At 44.1% G+C, this 21,891-nt stretch overlaps 1 protein-coding gene across 7 annotated transcripts in view; it reads right to left on the bottom strand.

The window, feature by feature from the left end:
- Window positions 1-540: 540 nt before the first annotated feature.
- Window positions 541-21,891, bottom strand: part of Gapvd1 (GTPase activating protein and VPS9 domains 1) — a 76,558-nt gene continuing 55,207 nt past the window's right edge. For all 7 annotated transcript variants that reach the window (XM_029472029.2, XM_029472039.2, XM_029472032.2 and 4 more), the window contains 9 exons: window positions 18,279-18,401; window positions 15,811-15,940; window positions 13,335-13,444; window positions 12,693-12,852; window positions 10,984-11,171; window positions 7,026-7,239; window positions 4,503-4,575; window positions 2,797-2,994; window positions 541-2,541 (listed from right to left, as the gene is read on the bottom strand). In XM_029472029.2, the coding sequence (XP_029327889.1) occupies window positions 2,401-2,541; window positions 2,797-2,994; window positions 4,503-4,575; window positions 7,026-7,239; window positions 10,984-11,171; window positions 12,693-12,852; window positions 13,335-13,444; window positions 15,811-15,940; window positions 18,279-18,401 (1,337 nt within the window). In that variant the 3' untranslated portion in view covers window positions 541-2,400. The remainder of the gene's footprint in view (window positions 2,542-2,796; window positions 2,995-4,502; window positions 4,576-7,025; window positions 7,240-10,983; window positions 11,172-12,692; window positions 12,853-13,334; window positions 13,445-15,810; window positions 15,941-18,278; window positions 18,402-21,891) is intronic.

Raw genomic sequence — 21,891 nt, 5'->3', positions numbered from 1 at the left:
GACCTATTGCTCCCTTTCCAGGAAAACAAACAAGTCAAGTCACTCCCTGTTGCATGCTATCGCTGCCAGGAAGTGGATACTTGATAAACTGAGACATCAACCCCACAAGGATTCCATCGTGGGGCTGGAGTGACAGTTCAGCGCATCGGTTCAGAACTCTGGCTATTCCAGGGGACCCAGGTTGGAGTCCTGGTAACCACATGACAGTTTGCAGCCTTCTGTTTTCCAGTTCCAGGGGATCTAATGCCCTCTTCTGGACTCCATGGCCACTGCATAGATAGCTGCACAGACAGGTATATAGGCAAAATACCGATACACAAAAAATAAAGTAAAATAAAATAAAATAAATATGGGGGGAAAGAATGCCTGATTGCAAAGCAATGGTGGATGCTGGAGTTTGCTCCTGGACAGTGCTGGCATCTACCCCACGTCCAGAGGTGTTCCCAATGCCAGGCTGCACCTCACCACTTGCTTGGACACTGTAGCCCTACACCTCACATCCATGACCTTCATTCCACAGAAAAGAGCCCTGCAGCAACATCCACATCTTCATATTTATTTCCACAGTGATAACATGGAATATATGTAGCTACCATTACAGAGAGAGAGAGAGAGAGAGAAAGAAAGAAACAGAGAGAGAGAGAGAGATCATTGATTTACAAGTTAAGTCCCATAACAATGAATTCCAACTATTCAAAATTTTCTGTTGACTTAACATTTATTGAATCAGTGCTGAAGTAGATGTTAGACTCCCTTCTAGTTGCAGAACCCTGTCAGAGTTTGGCTTACAATGTACTCAGCAAGGGATATGACTTCCAACCCCAAGGCAAGATGGACAACAACAGCCCATTAAGTACACAGATTTCCTGATCCAACATCTGAACAGATATTTGTGATACTAGTTTAGTTTTGATCTCTCCCTAAAAGGCAGGCACCACATCTCACACTCCTATGTAAATTCCTATTTTGGGATTTGAAAGGGAAGGGAGACGTGGAAGCATGAAGAAAACTCAGCTTCTTTTGGCACGGTGTGGCCGAGTTCTCAGAGAGGGAGCAGACGGTCGTTATCCACCTGCTCATGGCTGGTTGTCACGGGTCCCTTAGAAGATGCCTGTATTGCTGCCACCACAAGGGACTCAGAAGTATGGAATTGCAGCATTTGTCAAAAAAGCTAGACAGGTTTAGGAAACATACAAGGTGAAACCCCTCGGTGATGGCGTATGTACAAGACTTGTGCTTGAAGCTTTGGTGTGCCTCTTTGGCCAGCTTCTCAGGCACCAAAGCCCATTCCTGATTAATTACTGATGTACAACGCAAACCAAACTACAGAGACACTTTTTTTTTTTTTTTTCAGAAGAGGGCAATAAAGGCACAGAAACCTGCCAAAATAGATTTTTTTCCATAAGAATAGTGTGGCTGATCAAAATAGTTTAACACTAGTAAGACCTGGATCAGTAGAGCAGAGGATACAAATTAGTTTTAAAAAATGACATTCACTGAATTCCTGGTCTGTGCATTCAATGTGAACCATCATCAGAGACAGATGATAGCTGAGGCTCGGTAAGGAGCCCTTCGTGGCTTCCACTCAGTGCGCAGGTGCAAAGGAAGGACGCATGAGCACACCTGCCAAGCCACGTACTGCTTGTCCACATGGTGGAGTCTGCCCCAATACGCAGGCTCAACACATGTCCATGGTGGTACACGCCTACATGACTTCCCCATCAAACTCCACACATGCAGAGCGATAAACTCTACTCCAGACTAATAAATATTTCTGCTTTTGCTTTTAAGCTCAGCTTAAATCTTGTCAAGGAAACCATTTCACAAGAGGGAATGTCACAGCCTACTCTCAGCAACTGTCCTTGTTGTTTATTAGAGTCTGAAGATGCCCATAGTACATCAAATATAAATATATATTAGATTTACATTTCCTTCTTAGCTCTTCCTTAGGAGAGTGTATCTAGGGAGCCCGCAGCACATCTCCTGAGACCCTCCGTGCAGGTGCCTCACGACCGAACGCTCACACAGCAACTTGAAAGGGGCACACTGTTCTTTCTAAAAATGAGAAGGACGAACAGGGAATTCATGAAACAAGATCTAGACGTTTCCTAAAAGATTCTGTTCTGGTTTTTAAAAATTTAAAACACCTGAAAAACATGGTCCCTTTTGCAGTACTACTCTCTACGTGGGGTCAGGAAATAAAATATGCAACTCAGAAAGGCCGAAAGGAACGAGGACCTGCGTGTAGCTTGTTAATCTGCTTAGGAAGAGCCATGTGGAAACGTCTGGAAGCTGTACAGCATTAGACAAAACAATGTTCAGCTTTCAAGGAAGCTGCTACATGTTCCTAGAGATCTGTTTCCTGGCTACAGTCTGCTGCCTTGGTGAGCCTGGTCTTGGTCACTTTCTGTCATCGATGGTTTTAATAAACTCCACGGCTGCTGTGAACTGCATCCACCAGTAGGACTCCTCTCCAGACAGACAGCTGGCGTAGAAGCTGCTGATGTACTGCACGGTGGACAGCAGGCAGGGTGGGTTTGCCTAGACAGATGGGAAATAAGAAAGAGCCCATTACTCGGTGCTGTACTCTGCCAGGGCCATCTTAGCATCTGTTCTTCCATGATCTGTTGGAGCTGCCAGGCCAGGGCTCTGGACAACAATCCCTAGACTGTTTTGGAATTAAGCATCTTCAAGTCTTAGAAAGGATCCCAGGATTCAAATCTATTACCTTGTGAAGCTCTGTGGCACCCTGCTCAAGAGGTCACATAAACTATTAGACAATACTAAGAGACTCACCTTTATTAACACAAACACCAACACAGGAACAAAGTCATCTGCCCCGGGGACAGAGTCCTCGTTGGCCAGGCTCAGGAGGTTCATGATGGTGGAGCACATCCTCAGGATGCACTGCACCTTGTCTCGGGGCGTTTTGTAAGCGCTTATTGTCCTGATTTCTGACTGTGCAGACGGCCATGGTGCCTCACGGAGATAAACCTAAGCAAGACGGCAGACAACATACAGATCATGAATCCAACAGCAATCTGCACAGCAGCCCTGGTACCTGTCACAGCAAGCTGACAAGGGACACTTTTTCCCAGCCACCCAAGATAAACCCTATTTCAAAACACAACAGCCTAGCCATCAGGCAGAGGTATATATATATACCACAGAGCCTGGAGCTCATAACCTCCCTGTGAGTTTCTTACAAAGCTGAGATGAGATTTTCCATTTAGCTGATTTCAGAAGCACAGACAAGCAGCAGCAAGAAGGTAATGTAGACATCACTAGGATTCCTGTTGCAGTGCTTCTACAAAAACAAAGTCAAAGCCCAGGATGGTGGCGAAAGCTTGGGATCACAGCACTTTGGGGGATCAAGGCAGGAGGGTCAGGGGCTTAAGGCCAGCCTCAGCAACATAGCAAGCTTGAGGTCAGCGAGGACTTGAAAGAATCTGTCTCTACTCTTGAGGTAGAGGCAGGAGGATCTCTATGAATTCAAGGCCAGCTTGGTCTACATAGGGAGTTTCAGGACAGTGAGGGCTATAGAATAAGAGAGACCTTGTGTATAGGGGGTAAGGAGCTGTCTTAAACAAACAAACAAACAAACAAACAAGCAAATACCAAGCAACAAAAAACCCATTGTACTGGCTAGTTTTGTGTCAACTTGACATGGCTGGAGTTATCACAGAGAAAGGAGCTTCAGTTGAGGAAATGCCTCCATGAGATCCAACTGTAAGGCATTTTCTCAACTAGTGATCAAGGGGGGAGGCCCCTTGTGGGTGGTGCCATCTCTGGGCTGGTAGTCTTGGGTTCTATAAGAGAGCAGGCTGAGCAAGCCAGGGGAGGCAAGCCAATAAGGAACATCCCTCCATGGCCTCTGCATCAGCTCCTGCTTTCTGATCTGCTTGAGTCCTGACTTCTTTGGTGATGAACAGCAGTATGGAAGTGTAAGCCAAATAAACCCTTTCCTCCCCAACTTGCTTCTTGGTCATGATGTTTGTGCAGGAATAGAAACCCTGACTAAGACACCCATACCAAAGAAACTGTAAAACCCTGCAGTACTCAATGTTTCACCATAAGGAATCTTTAACAAACAGGAACTCCAAAGAGCTGGCCCCACCCAAGCAAGCACTTGCTCTGAGGCCATGCAGACTGAGCCTTCCCTCTGGAACAGTTCTTGTCGGCATCAGAAAGGGACACCTTTGCAAAGCCCAGCCTGACACTGCGCAGGGACAGCACACTGCCCAGGAGGGCAGAGCGGGGCAGAAGCTGTGCTTGGGAACAGAGATACTTTAAGGGGTGCCCTACTATAGGCTCTCCCCACTTCTCCACTGAGGTCCTTTTCTACACAGAGGAAGTTACACCCCAGAAGTTCCCTGGGGACAGTGACAATGAGAGGGACGAGCACCTGGGGAAATGGTGCTTCTGTCTCGGGGCAGCCGGGGCCTTGCTGAAATGTTAACTTTCCAAGTACACCACCACCCGCTACACACAGCCCGCATTACCTCAGGGATCTGCAGAGCTCTGTGGTTTGCAGTCACTACTTTAGATAATCTCTGGATATGTTCATGCAGAACCCTGAAAACCACCCAAAATTCATATGTAAATGCACATTTCTGAAAGTAAAGTATACAAATAGTCACAACTGTATTTTATCAAAACAAAGCATTTTAGACTCTCTTCTAGATACAGATTACATCATGGTTACATTATTATTACTAGTACTACTACTACATTATGACTCTTAGTCACAGTACAGTTCATTTACGAGGACTTATCTTAGCTCGCTCAGCATGGTAAGGTAGGGCTAGCCTAAACGATGTAGAAAGCAAGAAGAACAAAGGAGGCCATGCTCAAGTCCAAGCATGGCAGTAGGCGTCTGTAGTTCCAGCAGAGGTTAAGGGAGAGGGGTCGGGATGTCAGGGCTGGCACTAGCATGGACTACACAATAAGACCATCCATCTCTTACAGATTCACTTAGAAATGCCGCAGGCTGGGCAGCTCACACGGCCTCTAACTTGAGCTGCCTCTTACACACATGCATACAGTTACACAGAAATATACACATAAATAAAAATAAATCTTTAAAAAAAAGAAAGAAAGAAAAACCACTCCGTGAGCCAGAAGGCTGTGGGAATGTGGAGGTCACCAGCAAGCCCAGCTGGAGGAGAGGCCCTGAGCCTGGACACCCTGTGCACTGAAAGAAAGGGAGTGAGGCAAGGGAGGGAAGTGACAAGCAGGATCGTCACAGGCCAGAAAGCAATGGCCACAGCTTTCAGATGGAGACAAGACTTGACTAGCAGCCCAGCTCTTCCTTTGATGACCGGAATTAGGATTTTAAAAGTTAAGGAGCTTCCTCAGTAGCAGGGGTTAAACTCAGCCTCCTGGCTCCTGATCCTTTTTAGAGACAAGTTTGCTCTCTACTCTGTAAAACCTGCAGAAATGGATGAAGCAGTGGGAGGGATAAACTCTGTCGTACATAAAGCTTCAGCCTCCCGACTCTGTACCCCATGCCTGATTTGTAAACAGGTCTCTGGAGAGGAACTAGACCAGAGTCAGCAAACAGTCTGAGACCAAGAGCACTTAGAGAGCTGCAACAACCCAAATGCCAACTTCGTTTCGCAGGAAGGTGTATCCTATATTCTCTCAGACATGTGTGCAACTCCTCAGAGTATCTGTAGCCTGGGTACAGCTCAGCGAGAGAGCATACATGAAACCCTGGGTCCTACCCACAGCATGTGTAGTGTATCGATGTACACATAAAACCTGTAAAAAGCAAAGGCCACTAATGGCCTTCCTTGAGATTCTACCACATGGACTCCTGAGGATCCCTAGGCACCAAAGTCATTGTCATTTGCTAGAAAACATGGTGACAACATGGTCAGTATGTTTGGGGGTAGAATCAGGATCATGGAGAATACAGAGAAGAAAACAGAAGAAAAACACAAAAGCCAAAGTCTCTGCATCCCACTTTTCTATCCCCCAACAGGATGGATTTCTTAAAAAAAAAAACAAAAAAACAAACAAACAAAAAAAAAACCAGGGAGGCTTGGGCAGATGGCCTAACTGGGAAAGTACTTGCAAAGTGACAATGAGGGCCTGGCTGGATACTTAGCCTCCGTGCATGCCTATCCGCCCAGCGCCACAATGGTAGACACGGTAGGTAGCTGAATTATAGGGCCCTGGGTTCACGAGACGCCTAAGAAGACACATGTTGCTGACCATATGCGCACTCCCCAGCCCACAGAGAAGAGTGCTTGTCAAACATGCAAAAGCCCTAACAGCAGGAGAGGCATAAATGAGGGACAGTCTAGCAATATCTAGAGTCAGTTGCCATAACTGGTTGGATCATGAGTGCTGCTAAACACCCACCACACCCAGAATAGGCTCGTAGATCAAATAACTACTAGGCTCCACATTTCAGGGACACTGGATTAACAAACCATGACTCAGGGTCTGGAAAAGCTTAGGGTCCGCAGCTACAAGCACCGGCTACTCTTGAAGGGAACTTGGTTTGCTTCCCACCAGCTACAGGGCAGCTCACAACCACCTGAAACTCCAGTTCCAGAGGATCTGATGCCCTCTCTGACCTCTGATGGCATGCACATGGTGCACATGCAGGCCAAACAATAATACATATAAGAGAAAATAAACCTTTAAAGAAAAGAAGAAACCATGACTCAAACATATGGCAAATGACAACCATGAAACAACTGTGTAAACCTGAGCAATTTAAGCTAGAAAGGAAATGGGTTCCTAAGAAAGGGATGCCTGGGTCAAGATCAAACAACTCATCCCACAGAAGACACAGAAGACCGCGTGAGGCAGGCACACGGCAGAGATGCTCAGAAAGGCTATCTGAATTCAGACTAGTCTCTTCCGACCGTGCTGTCCCCTCAAGCTGAGTATCAGCATCCACTCTGACAAATGCAAATGGTAACAGATGCATTTTCTTCACTACTGTACCAAACAAAGGTATAGCTAAAATATCTCTGGAGTCCCACGCAGACATTAAGCACAGTACTCACTGGTCACGAAGTATGTCCCCATCCTGGTTAGGGTAGAAAGCGAGCTTGAAGATCCGATTCATCACGCTCCGCTCGATGGCCAGCTGGGCATCCTGCAGCTGCTCCTCACTGGCATTCTGCCATATGACATCCTGAGCCATCACACCATACAGGAACTGCAGAAAATCCTCCACCTGAGCCGTTTTATCATCAGCAGCAGTAAGTTTCTGAAAGTCTCCAAGAGAAATAGTATCCTTTAAAATATGCCATAGAAGTAACCCTAAAGGGGAATTACAGTCGACCTCCTATCTTCACTTTTGTTTTCTGTTTCCATTATTCTTATCAAAAAGTATTAAATGGAAAAGTTCTAGAAATACACATTTGTACAATTTATTCTCGTCTCTCTTGTTACATTTATTTCCCTGCCAGGGGGTGTGCACCTCCGAAGTATGCATGTGGAGGTCAGGGGACACTCATATGAGTTGGCTTTCTCTACCATATGAACCCCAGCAATCAAACTCAGGTCATCAGGCTTGGTGGCATGCCTTGACTCACTGAGCCAGCTTCCCAGGCTGTTCCTACTGTTTGAACTGCAAATTGTTCAGCATGAAGAAGTCTAGAAACCCCATTCTATCCACCACAGATGAGTTATCCCTTTGGTCAGGACAGCCACACTGTATACATGGCCTACTCAGTCACCTCCCTTGTAGCTCAGTTATCCATTCAATATGCAGGTTCAGTACTATGCAATTTAAGTCTCTATTATGTCAGGGTAGCCTTAGAGCATGACTCTCATGAAAAAGGGGTGGGGGAGTGGGGTCTACAGAAATCATTCCAATTAAAAATAATACTAGCACCATAATGTTAAAGCAAGAATATCAAAAGGGAAAATTAAGAAATATGTGAATATTTAAATATAAAATATACACAGTTTTTAAAAACCATGTGAATATTACCTTTTGGGGGGGGTGGGGGGATGGGAGGCTGGAGACAGGGTTTCTCTGTATAGCCCTGGCTGTCCTGGAACTCACTCTGTAGACCAGGCTGGCCTCGAACTCAGAAATCCACCTGCCTCTGCCTCTCGAGTGCTGGGATTAAAGGCGTGGGTTACCACGCCCGGCTATGTGAGTACAGCTTAAGTCATGGTGTAAATGCCTATGTTCTCATCATTTGGAAGGCAGGGGTAGGAGGGTCACAAGCTGGGATATACTGAAACTGTCTAAAAAAACCACAAAAATCAATGCTGGGCATTGCAACACATACCTTTAACACCAACATGTGGGAATAAGAGGGAGGAAGATCCATATAGTTTATGGCTAGCCATGACTACATAGTAAGTTTGAAGCTAGCCTGGCCTATATGAGACTTTGAGTTAAAAATAATAAAAATTAAAAATAAAAAGTAGATACAAAATTTTCACATCTCCAAGTCTCTTGTAAATGCGTATGGGTTTGTCTGAGTGTGTGTCTGATGCCTGAGGAGGCCAGAAGTTGCTGTCAGACTCCCTGGAATTAGAGTTAGAGATGGATGTCAGCTGCCATGCGAGTGCTGGGAATGGATTCCAAGTCCTCTCAAAGACCAGCAAGTGTTCTTACCTGCTGAGCCATCCCTGCAGCTTCTGTTCCATTTTTAATATATAGATACTCAATCTCAGATAAAACTAATACAACTCAGACACTTCATATCAGTCCTTAATACTTGTAATTTTTCTTTCTAAAGCACTGGGTATTGAATCCAGGGCTTCACATACCGGAATACAGCCAGTAGCTTATGACCTCACTCTGCTTTTGACCCCCCCCACACCCCAGTCAGGGTTTCTCTGTGTAGCTCTGGCTATTCTGAAACTTCCATTGTAGTCCAGGCTGGCCTTGAACTCACAGAGACCCACCTGCCTCTGCTAAGATTAAGGTGTGGGCCACTACTGATTGGCTTGCTTTTACTTTTAATAGTTCGATGGGAGGGGGAGTGTCTCATTATATGGTGCAAGGTGACCTTGCATTCCTAATCCTCCCTGGTCTTAAACTCACTCAACGGCCCAGGAAGGCTTTCAACTTGTGATCTTCCTTCCTCAGCCCCCTGAGCAGCTTGCATTACAGAATTATACCACCATGTTTATGATTTTGTTTTTTCCATTGAGACAGTCTCCATGCAGTGTATAATATGTACCTAAGCAGGAAGCAGATCCTGAAGGCAGGGTCGTCTTTTGAGTTGTTACTCCCAGTAGCAGAGCAGCAGACACAGAGTGGCTTTCCCTACCCATTCTGAGTTAGACACCTTGTTCATAGAAGACCATCATGGAGCAGAACAATGAAAGCTGACATCCACAGAGGATAATGATCTGGTCTTCCCTTCGGAGAGTGTGGGAGCCACAGCAGCCCACCACTTTAAAGTCTATGAGTCCTTGATGAGGTAGGTCCCTTCAAGTGGCAGGGCTGACACTGCACACTGACCCCATGTCGAGTAGCTAATGCTGATGGCTCTGTTTCCAGGAGCCCATCTGTGGATAGAGTTCCTTCATCATAGCTTGGGAACCATTTGGGTTTCTTTCTCTCTTTCTTTCTTTTGATAAATTATTATTTACTTTTTAAAAGATTTATTTTTTTCCCCTATGTATGTGTTTCATTTGCATGTATATCATTGCACCACATGCATAGCTGGTCCTTCTGAGGACAAAAGAGGGTGTTGGATCCCCTGGAACTGGAGTCATGAACAACAGTGAGCTGCTAGATGGGTACTGAGAATCAAACCCATGTCCTTTGCAAGACATCATGTATTCTTGCAAAATGCTGAGCCATCTTTCCAGCCCATTTAGGTTTTTAGTCAAAAATCTGGATAGACTGTGTTCATCAACGCTTCCCTCTGTCTTTTCAGAGAACCAATCCCAAAGTCATTCCAAGAGCACAAAATCTTAGGCCTGGGAGATGGCTAAGTGGGTAAGGATGACTGCTGCCAAATAAAGACCCAAATCAGATCCTGTGTTGGCAACTCTTGGCTGTCAGTTTGACCACAATAAGAACTAACTAAACCCAAGCACACCTGTGAGGATTTTTTTTTTTTAAATTAATTAAATCATTTGAAGTGGAAAGACTCACTTTTAATCTGGATCTTTTGAGGTGGGAAGATCCACAGTTAATCTAGGCCCCATCTTCTGCTGACAGCCCGTATAAAAGACATAGAAGAAGCAAGTTTTCATTACTTGCCTGCTTGCCTTGGTCTTACTGTTAAGTTCATTCCTGCCCTGGCATTAGAACCAACTTCTTCAGGATTCTGGAGTCTACTGAAGACTAGATGAGGTGCCTAGCACTTTGTTGGACTACCTGGACCACAAGCCTGCAAGCCATTTCAGTAAGTCCTACATACATATTTTATGTATATATATTTATGTATGTATATATACATATTCCTCTAGAGAACCCTACCACAAATGTGACAAGCCCTAGACCCGCAAAACTTTAAAGAAAGAATAAAAAATATTTTTAAAGGAGGTATAAAGATGGCTATGCAGTTAGAAGCAGCTTGCTACCCTTCAAAAGGATGGAGTCTGGTTCCCAGTACCCATGTTGTAACCTGAGTACTAGGAGATATGACCCCTCTTCTGGCTTATACCCCGCACCGTATACATACACATTATACTAAAAATCTTCTATTTTATTATTGTTGTTGTGATTATTTTATCTGTGCATGGGTGCATCTGGTGCCTGCACAGGCTAAAAGAGAGCAAATTCCCTGGTGCCATTGCTATAGGGACTGGGACTTGAACTCTGGTCTTCAGGAAGAGACGTCATCATAACTGTTAAACCATCTATCTCACCAGCCCCAAAATCTTAAAGGAAGGGAGGGAGGGAGGCTAGCAGGGAGGAAGCAGGTAATTTAAGAAACTGCTGTAAGACATGCTAGCATATCCATAACTGTGCAAAGCAAAACCATCCTCCGCACGTCCCATGGCTAAGGCGACGTCTGTCTGAATGCATTTCGTTACCTTGAATGAACTCCCTGATTTTCTTTTCTTTGCTCTCAAGCAGTAACCGCACACAGACAGTGGTGAAGTACCGATTGGCCACTTCTTTGTCCCGTAAAACCCTTTGTAAGAGCCTTTCCAAGTGAGCCTGTGTGGTCTGCAGTCCTTGTCGGCAGCGGGTAAGATAAGCAATATACGGAGCTCTTTTTCTGAAAGAAAACAAAGTGCTACTGAAATCAGATGATCAGATGTGTAGCAGTGCATACTTTCTTGAGTAACTAAGAGTCTTAATTTTTTTTTTTTTAAACAATTCCTTCATAGACTTTGGTTTTACAAGTTGGCACTCAAGGCTGTAGACAAGCATCTTGGGAATGCTCCCCGCTGCCAGCTCAGGAAAGCTGCCCTTGTGTGTGTTTCTGTGGCACATCATCATCAGGGCCTAACTCACTAACTGTCTCCAAGGCCTCTGCAGGCTCATTGCTTTTATTACAGAAGCATGGTCTCCATGCTTGTAGGGCTCCACACTTAACAGACAAAACACAAACTATACATTAGACCATCCAATAACCACACCACGTACTTGCTTATAGTGTTCGTGTGACAAGATCCCTTAAGGCTGGGAGCCTGCACTCTGCCTAAGAACAACACTCATATTTCCCTCTTACTGGCAAGGGCTTGTTCCTGCTTCTCTGGCCTTCTATAGTCTTTCTTTTTTTTTTTTTTTTTTTTGGTTTTTCGAGACAGGGTTTCTCTGTATAGCCATGGCTGTCCTGGAACTCACTTTGTAGACCAGGCTGGCCTCGAACTCAGAAAGCCACCTGCCTCTGCTGGGATTAAAGGCGTGCGCCACCACGCCCAGCTTCTATAGTTTTTCTTAACACATGTAAAACAACAACAAAAGTCGTAACCTAGATCTCCTGGCCTCAAAGTAAAAGAAAAGTGCTTTTAAAATATTTATTTATTTGCTGGGTGCTAGTATACACATTTAATCCCAGAAGTCAGGAGGCAGAGGCAGGTGAATCTGAGTTTGAGGCCAGCCAGGTCTACAGAGAAAGTTCAAGGACAGCCAGGGCTCTATTACATAGAGAAACCCTGTCTCAAAAAAGCAAAAAAAAAAAAAAAAAAAGTATTATTACTGTATGTGTGTCATTGTGGGTGTAGTTGTGCTGCCACAATATACATGTAGAGGTCACAGAACAATTTTTGCAAACTCAGCTCTCTCCTTTGTTTGGTGAATTCTAGGGTTCTACCTCAGACTGTCAGGCTTCCATGACATGTGTTTTTACCCAGTGACCTCTCCCCAGCAGCCCCGTCTCCCTTTTTCTTTGCGACAGGCTCTCTCATGGAACTTGGAGCCTGCAGTTTTGGCTCATCAGCAAGGCCCCAGTATCCTCTGCATCTGCTTCTCCTGAATGGAGTCACAGAGTCACAGACATACCCCACCATGCCCACTTTTGCCTGGGTCCTCATGCTTGTGTTTTACTCATTGAGCCATTTCCCTACCCATTCTTTAGCTCCCTTGATGAAAAGTTGAAGTAAACTACACTTCTTAACTAGCAAGAACTGTCAGTTAACAGTTCTAAACTGTGTTTAAAAATCTCTATCCAAGAAAACACCACCGTGTGCTTTATAACTAGATTCATTACCTCAGTAAAACCCAAACAAAACAAACAAACAAAACATTGTTGTTCTATAGTCAGCTTATAAACCAGTCAGGTCGGGAATAGTACCTGTAGTCTTCAGCAATGGATGCCAGCAACTTCCTACAAGTCCTGTTGTCAAAGCGGCACACACAACGCATTGTTTCTTGAAGTTGAGCCATTAAGCTCTTATCTTGTAAATTAATTGCTTCAGCTATTTGAACTTTTAAGAAGCATACAATTTCATTGTCTAAAAACAAACAAAAAACCAAGAATTCTGTTAGGATTCATAACCTCTCCGCAATTGGGAAGTCAATTCTTCTGCACCACAAACCATTAGAACCAAGCAGCACTGCCGCTCTTTATAAAATAACCAACCAGAGATCAACGCACTGGGAGCTGGGGAGAGGGCCTAGAGCTCAATTAAGAGCATGTGCTGCTTTTCCAGAGGACCTGAGCTCATACCAGCACCCATGCCAGGGAGCTCACAACTGTCTGAATTCCAGCTCTAGGGTCTCTACCACCTCTTTCTAGTCTCTGTGGGCACCCAAACACAAATGGCAGAGACACAAATACATATACAAATTATTTTAAAAAGAAATCAAAGTATCCTTAGATGACTTAGAAAAACATATAAAATTGGACCACAGGAATTTCTGTGCATTGGACAGGTGAAGGGTGGCAGCCTCTGCTGTGCAAGATGTGCACACTGGAGAGTAAGGAATGACTTGCCTTCCGGGTCTGTGTGGTCTGGCAATCCGTTCCTTGTTGAATGAGTTAGCACTGGGAAGGCCACAGAGTCTGCAGAGCAAAGTGCGAGTCTCAGCTTCTTTTTTACATCTCTGAAGAATAAGTACAGGGCACATGAATTTACTTGCATAGAAATAATAAGAGCCTTTTGTGCTGACTGGAGCTGGGACCCAGGACTTCTAGCACACCCTCAGCCAGATACAGCCACACTTTACAGATATATATGTGTAAGTTAACAACATGTTAGCTCTGAACCTGAATGTTTCAAATGATTCTTTAAGAAAAGATCAGTTTCAAAGAACTGGCACCTCAAGGCAAAGCACAGCCTGTAGTTACTGGTTAAGAGAGTTAGAATGGGACTGGTGAGATGGCTCAGCGGGTAAGAGCACCTGACTGCTCTTCCGAAGGTCCGGAGTTCAAATCCCAGCAACCACAACCATCCGTAATGAGATCTGACTCCCTCTTCTGCAGTGTCTGAAGACAGTTACAGTGTACTTACATAAAATAAATAAATCTTTCTTTTTTTAAAAAAAGAGGGTTAGAATGCTCTGGGCAAGCTCATAGGTGACCGTCATCAGCCACAGCAGCCTTCTGACCTCCTAGAGCACCGTGAAGTGCTGAGAGTAAGCAGAGGGTCTGCCACGACACAGATGCTGATTACCCAACCTGAATGCTTCCTACCAGTCTCTCTGCTTCAGACAAGCCCGTCCCTTGACCAAACCAAACCAAACAACAAACAGACAAAAAACCAAACAAACTACTTGCTATGTTCTACTGCTTGGAAGTTTTGTGCTGAGATTAGATTCTATGACATTCAACAGGTGACCCAGCTACCATTTGGTGGTAGAGCCCTTCCATAGCCTACAATACAATACAAAGTTAAAAATGGAGAAATGGGGGCTGGAGAGATGGCTCAGTAGTTAAGAGCACCGGCTGCTCTTCCAGAGGACCCAGGTTCAGTTCCCAATACCCACGTGGCAGCTCACGACTGTCTTTAACTCCAGTTCCAGAGAACCAACATCCTCACTCAGACATACATGCAGGCAAAACATCAATGCACATAAAGGAAAAAGAAACAAATATTTAAATTTTCTTTTTTTTTTAAGATTTATTTATTTATTATATGTAAGTACACTGTAGCTGTCTTCAGACACACCAGAAGAGGGAGTCAGATCTCATTACGGATGGTTGTGAGCCACCATGTGGTTGCTGGGATTTGAACTCAGGACCTTTGGAAGAGCAGTTGGGTGCTCTTACCTGCTGAGCCATCTCACCAGCCCCCTAAAAAAATTTTTAAACACTGGAGACATGGAGAGAGGAAACTAGCACACAGCTGGGTGAGGGTGCTTTAAGAGGTTCTCCTTGTCTGAGGAAGCAAGAGGCTGTGGGGAAAGGAAAGGATGCCAAAACGGAGCTGCAGCACTTGGTGAGCTGATGTAGAACTTTTCCTGACTCCCTGGGTCCCCGCTGTGCAGCACACAGGCTGGTGATTCTGCACAGACAGTGGCACTGTAACTGTTTAAGCTACCTGTGTGCTCCTGTAGGCACAATTTTTTTAAATTCCTGAATTAATGTTTTTGATATCTGATATCTACAATTGGAGTCATTTATTTAAAAAAAAAAGAAAAAAAGAAAAAAAAAAGAAAAGAAAAGACTATTTCACTGTATAGTCCTACTGGTCTGACACTTACTCTGTAGACCAGGCTGCCCTCAAACTCAGAGATTCACCTGGTTCTGCCTCCTTACTAAAGGTGTGTGCTACCTCACCTGGTCCAACCTGAGTTTTCTTAGTAAATAGTATCTATTCTTCTCTTGTGTGTGTGTGTGTGTATGTGTGTGTGTACAGGTGTGCATGTGTGTAGAAACCACAGGACAACCTCAATGACATTCCTCAGGAGATGCCATCAACCTTGGTTATTGAGATAGGGTCTCTCACTGGCTTAGAGCTAGACTAAGGTAGGGACCAGTTGCCTTCTCAGTGTGGGGATTACAAGTGCACACCATCACGCTTGGCTTTTTCAGGTAGGCACTGAGGATTAAATTTACTTGTGCACCAAGCACTTCAATGACTGGGCCATCACCCAGCCCTTCTTTACACTTAACAAGCGGTTGACATCAAATGATTGCAACTGTGATCAGAACATTCAAAGCCAAATGTGAAAGGTTGGAAGGAGGAAAGGGAATGGCAAAAACAACATAATTGTCTCTTAATTAAGAAAAAATACTTTAGCTGGGCAATGGTGGCGCGCGCCTTTAATCCCAGCACTTGGGAGGCAGAGGCAGGCAGATTTCTGAGTTCCAGGCCAGCCTGGTCTACAGAGTGAGTTCCAGGACAGCCAGGGCTACACAGAGAAACCCTGTCTCGAAAACCAAAACCAAAACCAAAACCAAACCAAATCAAATCAAACGAAAACTAAACAGTGCAACCTGCGAAGTCCCAAACCGTAGAAGTAATTACCTGTAAGAGAAAGCAGAGTCCTGAGCGTGGGCCGCTTGGCTGGCAGAGTCTGGGAGGTCGTCGGCTGAGATGTTCTGCAGTGCTTCTTCACGAGGAGAGTCATGAGCACTTTCACCATCACCCATCACCTCTAAACAAAACAGTCCCCAAGAAAAGGACAGCCTAGTTAATGTGGAAATGTCGGGTGCTCGCAGGTATCAGAGAAATGTAATCAAAAGTCAGTTTGTCTTGTAATAACAGTTCTTAGAAAAAGAAAACAAATCTCAGACATAACAAGATTATCAATGGCCAGGGCCATATATCAAGATATCAGATATTAGAGCAGAGAAAACTGTACTTCTTGCCACAGTATCCAATTTGGAATAACTTAATAAAGTTCATATTTACTTAATAAAATTCAGAATCACTGAACCACAGAACTGAGAGCCTCAAGAAGCATTTTAACAATAGCTTCACTTTAGAGACATGGACTCCTGCCAAGTGCTGGGATAGACACTCACTCATGTCTCCTGAGTCTCCTCAACAAAGCCCTCCCCACCTAAGACACAGCCAGGGACTAGTTCAAAACACATCGAGGCCAGGTCTGTGGTTCCCACATCTGTTACGTTTTTAATTAGCCAGTTAATACAAGATAATATATACATATATAAAGTCAAGGGGCCTGAGGCTCAGTCAGTAGCATGAGAAAAAGCCAGGGCTTGCTTAGCATGAGAAAATCCTTGGATTCTATTCCCAGCACCAAATCAAATAGGTGTGGTGATGTGTCCCTAACAGTTGAAGTGAAGACAGGTAGTGAAAGTGAAGACAAGAGATCAAGGCTGGGGATGGAGGCATGGCCCAGATGTTAAGAGCATTGGCTTCTCTTCCAGAGGACACAGGATGAGTTCAGAGTACACATATGGTGCCTAGCAACTGTGTGTAACTTCAGTTCCAGAAATCTAACATCCTTTTCTGACCTTCATGGTCACCGCACACATGTCCTGCACAGACTTCACATGCAGACAAAAAGACACATACACATAAAGTAAAATTAATCTTAAAAAAACAAAACAAAAAAAACAAGTAAATAACTGTTAAGGTTAGTTTGATACAAGCCTGGGTTATATGAGACTCTGTCTCAAAGAAAGAAAAAGAAAGAGAAAGAAAGAGAGAGAGAGAGAGAGAGAGAGAGAGAGAGAGAGAGAGAGAGAAAGAAAGAAAGAAAGAAAGAAAGAAAGAAAGAAAGAAAGAAAGAAAGAAAGGAAGGAAGAAAAGTGACGGGGAGGGGAGGGGAGGGGAGGGGAGGGGGGGAGGGGAGGGGAGGGGAGTGAGGGGAGGGGGGGAGGGGAGGGGAGGGGAGGGGAGGGGAGGGGAGGGGAGGGGAGGGGAGGGGAGGGGAGGGGAGGGGAGGGGAGGGGAGGGGAGGAGAGGAGAGGAGAGGGGAGGAGAGGAGAGGAGAGGGGAGGAGAGGAGAGGAGAGGAGAGGAGAGGAGAGGAGAGGAGAGGAGAGGAGAGGAGAGGAGAGGAGAGGAGAGGAGAGGAGAGGAGAGGAGAGGAGAGGAGAGGAGAGGAGAGGAGAGGAGAGGAGAGGAGAGGAAAAACAAAAATAACGCCTTTAAGTCAAAAGGAATAAAATGTTCATAAATACTGTTTGTATAGGAAATTATGACAAAACATTGGTAACTGGCAAGTCTAAATATAGAGTTTAATAAACTTCACTGAGAGTTGGCACTTGGGAGACAGGCAGGAGGATTCTGATTTCAGGGAAAGCCTGCCCTCCAGAGTAGAGTTGTCTGCACCCTAACCCTAAGAAAGGAAAACATGGTGCCCTCAGTTCCTCTTCAGCCTTAGGCGCCCTCCTCAGAGCAGCTCAAGTTCCTGCTTAGTGCACACAGCACACAGGCAGGGACAGATTGAACAAACTGCTCATGCTTTTACATGCTTTTGCTTAATATATCTTGAGGACTCTGTATTTTTATGACAGATAGTCAGTATTCCACGAGAGAGAGAGAGAGAGAGAGAGAGAGAGAGAGAGAGAGAGAGAGAGAGAGAGAGAGAGAGAGAGAGAGCTGTAGAAAAGACATAACAAGCAACAAGGTACAGTACCTTAGCCTGAGTTGGCCACCACAGCTATGCTAAAAGTCCATAAATACATCAAATCTCACTTCTCTAAACAGGAAAAAAAAAGGGGGTGGGGTGGGGGTGGGTAGAGGGCTGAGGGGAGGGTTCCCTCTCACTAAAACATAAACCAAGGTGCTCTGGGCTGTCACCCCAGCCTCATTAGGTGACCATAAACCATCTGAACACCTCGGGTGCCCACATTTAGTGGGAAGCTGTAGAGAGGGATACACTAACCTGACATGCTTATAAAAGCTATCATTTTCAAATACTGTGGCTCCTCTGGACAGCCTGTTCTAAAGGCAATGTGAGTTTGAGTTACCTCATCTCTAAGATAAACTATCACGGTTCAGATCTATTGTGATTATCACCTGCACTCTCATCGTTTGCCATTGCTCCTTCACTGGGGCTGGTCCGTTTAATGGCATTCCGGTATTTGTCCAGAATATCTTCAGCAACCTGAGCTTGAGCACTGAGCCTAGGGCTGGGCTCATCTGCAGGGGAAAAGAGAAAGACAATTAGTTCCTTGGGTTTATCCCTACTCTGCTGTTAGTATAACACCAGCAGCAGCAGCATCCCAAAGGCAGGTTAGGAGGTCAGACTAAAGAAGGGCGCATATCTCAGTGTTATGAGGCACCATGCAGCTGCCTACTGAACCCCATTGCTAGGTCTAAGAGCTTCCCAAAGCAGGAAACCAGGAAGAGGCACTCCACCTCAGTACTATTGGAATTCTGCATGACTGTGTCAAAGTTCAGTGCAGAAAGAATTCTAAAGTACTTGCTCAAGACACAGTAACTATCAATTCATGGTAACACAACTTCTACCAATGGTTTCTTTTGTAGGAGTGGGGGATAAATAGAAGAGTCTTGCTATATAACCTAGGCTGACCTTTAATTCATTAAGTAGCCAAGGCTTAGCTTTCAGTTTGTGGGTCTCCTATCTAAGCCTGCTGATTTTTTTTTTAATACACACAACTTAATCAGACACCTCCATGCTTAAGGAGAAAAATAATTATTCAAATTACACCAAAACCCTTTTTTAGTTTTGATAAATGGCTTTCTCCATCCTTTCTTTGCAAATCCCTCTTTCCATCACATTTGAAGGCTGCAGAACGTCCTGCTCTATCACACCACTTCTCTCCGTGACAGTGCGGCTGCCAGGACACAGCATTTTTATTCATACAATGGCCCCTGGCATTCTAGGGGTCTAGGATGCACAGAGCAGATGGTTTCACTGACAGGACCAAATCAGTTATCAAAACTGTTAAGCTAGCTTGCTATTGTGGAACATGATTATAATTCCAGCACTTGGGAAGCTGAAATAAGAGAATTATGAATTCAAGGCCAGCCTGAGCAATAGTGAGACTCTATCTCAAAACATCAAGCTAGGGATACAGCTCAGCAGTAAAGACTTGTTTAGCATTTACAAGACCCTGAGTTTGATGCCCAGCACCATACACACAAAGTAGCCTACAGTCTCAAATAGTAGCCATTAATAGACTGTTATGGATCTTCAATACAAAATAAAGTTCCATACGGAAACTCAAACTCCTGAGATTGTACTAGGCCAACTAGTAACCCAGCAGTGTATCTTCTGGTAGAATTCTATTTGTAAACATTTCTAAAATAGCATCAAAACCTCTATGTATGCGTGTGTGTGTGTGTGTGTGTGTGTGTGTGTGTGTGTGTGAATGACAACAGCAGCTGACAGCACTGCATTTGTACCACTTGCCAGTGAACTTGTTGTAGGCTTCTTATGTGGACACTTATCAGCAAACCACTGCACAAAGAAGCGCTGGCCTCAGCACACCCCAGCAGAGCAGGCAAGGGGCACGGGGCTGGGCAGCACACTCACAGGCCTGTCCTCTCCACAAAACAAGTACTGCTGTTCATGTTTCTATAAAATACCTCAAGTTATATAGAGGAGTCACAAAGTTGTTTTTTGCATATTTTTCTTTTTTGGGACAGGTCTCTCTGTGGCCTACACTGGCCTTGAACTTGTAGCAAACCTCTTGCCTGAGACTTGTGAGTTGGGATTATAGGTGTGAGCACATCTGACTTCCAAATACATTTAAATGTCTACTATAACAGTATAGTCATGAAAAGAGATTCATAATAATGGTGGACTTTTTCAAAATATAAATGCAACCACTGCAGAACCCTTTTAAGGTATAATATTTTGGATTGTAGCTTTTAAAATATTCTTGTTTGTTTGTTTAGTATATTTTGAGTGTTTCATGAATGCAAATGTACCGAATGTGTTCCTGGTGCTTGAGGAGACCAGAAGAGCCTTTGGACCTGAAGTTACAGGTAGCTATGAACCAACATGAGGGTGCTGAGAACTGAACCCAGGTTCTCTGTAAGGGCAACAAGTGCTGCAAACTGCTGAGCGTCTCTCCAGCCCCCCTGGTTATCTATTGAGAGTCCACAAGGACTGTGAAAGGGGACAAATGTAAACTGGCTAACCTCAGTCAATGAAACTACAAAGTTGCTTATTACCTTTTACTTTAATAAAATACTTCTCAAAAAACGTTATCCTAGGAAAATAATGAAAGTAAAAGCTGTGGTGCAGAGCTGGGTTACAGTTAGTGGAGAGTGCCTGACTGGCCTGTGTAAGCCTGGGCTCAATCCCCAGCACTGGTAACAAAACAACAACAGCAACAGCAGCAGCAACAACAACAACAACAACCACCTATGGGCACAAAGGTACTTTCAGAAAAAAACAAGAAATAACTTAAATATTTCAATGGGAAAAGAAGAGTTCTGCTGCAATGTAGCAGAATCAGATTACCTTACAGCCAATGAAAATTATTCAAAAGCTAACTGTATCCAGTAGAAACTGGAAACTGTATGAAGTGTGGTAACTGTAAATACAAACTTATATATATATATATATATACATATATATATATATACATATACACACACACACATATATATATATGTATGTATGTATATATATATATATATATATATATATATATATATATATATATATATCCGATTCAGTGACAGAAAAGCCACCATTATACAAACTCTGAGAAAGATTAGGAGAGATTGTAAAAAAAAAAGAAAAACAAAAACCAAACCAGTGGCTAGAGTGGCAAGATTATGGCCAGGCAAATTAGGAATATATATAAAAACATTTCAAACTGATTTTATGGTAACTTACAAGTGATCATTAGTTAGGATTGGGTATAATTTCTCCAATAAGAAAGCTAAGCTTCTTCAATCAGACCCAAAGAAAATGAACTATTTTATAGGGTGGGAAACGGATAGACAGGAACTTGATTTAGCTTCCAATCTCAGCATGGGAAACAAACAAACAAACAAACAAACAAAATTGACCAAAACTACTTACAATTTCTTCAAAGTCATTAAACAATTTACGTACAAAGCTACTCCACCAAGTGTAATTCTACTTATAGAGACTACAGTACTCTCTTCTGTCCTTTTTTAAGACGGGGTCTCACCAAGGCTGGCCTGGAACTCACTATGTAGACCAAGCTGGCCTTGAACTCCTGCCTCTGCCTCCTGAGTGCTGGGATTGAAAGAAGATGGCAGCATCCTCTGTGACATGTGTATACTTCTAACAGCAAGAATGAAGAACACAGGAAAATACACAAAGCCATTGCCCAAAAGACAGTATCTTTTCAACTCTTCCCAAAACACTGCAAGGTCCCAACAAACCCAGGTCATATGTAATCTGATTTAATATCCACAGTATCTATGATGGTGTCTGGCATGAGATGGTCAACAGATATTTGCTAACTGAATAGGACAGGCTGGGCTGCTCTCAGCAGGGAACTGTGGCCTGTTCAACCTTTCTCTTTCTGTTCATACCCTTTATTACTGTGAAAGTTACTGTATCTAATAAGGAAGAACTATATAAGCTGAAATATGGAGGAACACCTAACACGCACAAATAGACATTAGAACACGCATCAGAATGGGTACTGTACTGGTCACTTTTGAGACCATAGCT

This window comes from Mus caroli, unplaced genomic scaffold (assembly GCF_978045245.1).
Source record: "Mus caroli unplaced genomic scaffold, Mus_caroli_1 scaffold_2, whole genome shotgun sequence".
Classification (NCBI taxonomy): domain Eukaryota; kingdom Metazoa; phylum Chordata; class Mammalia; order Rodentia; family Muridae; genus Mus; species Mus caroli.
This window is presented reverse-complemented; position numbering and strand designations above follow the sequence as displayed.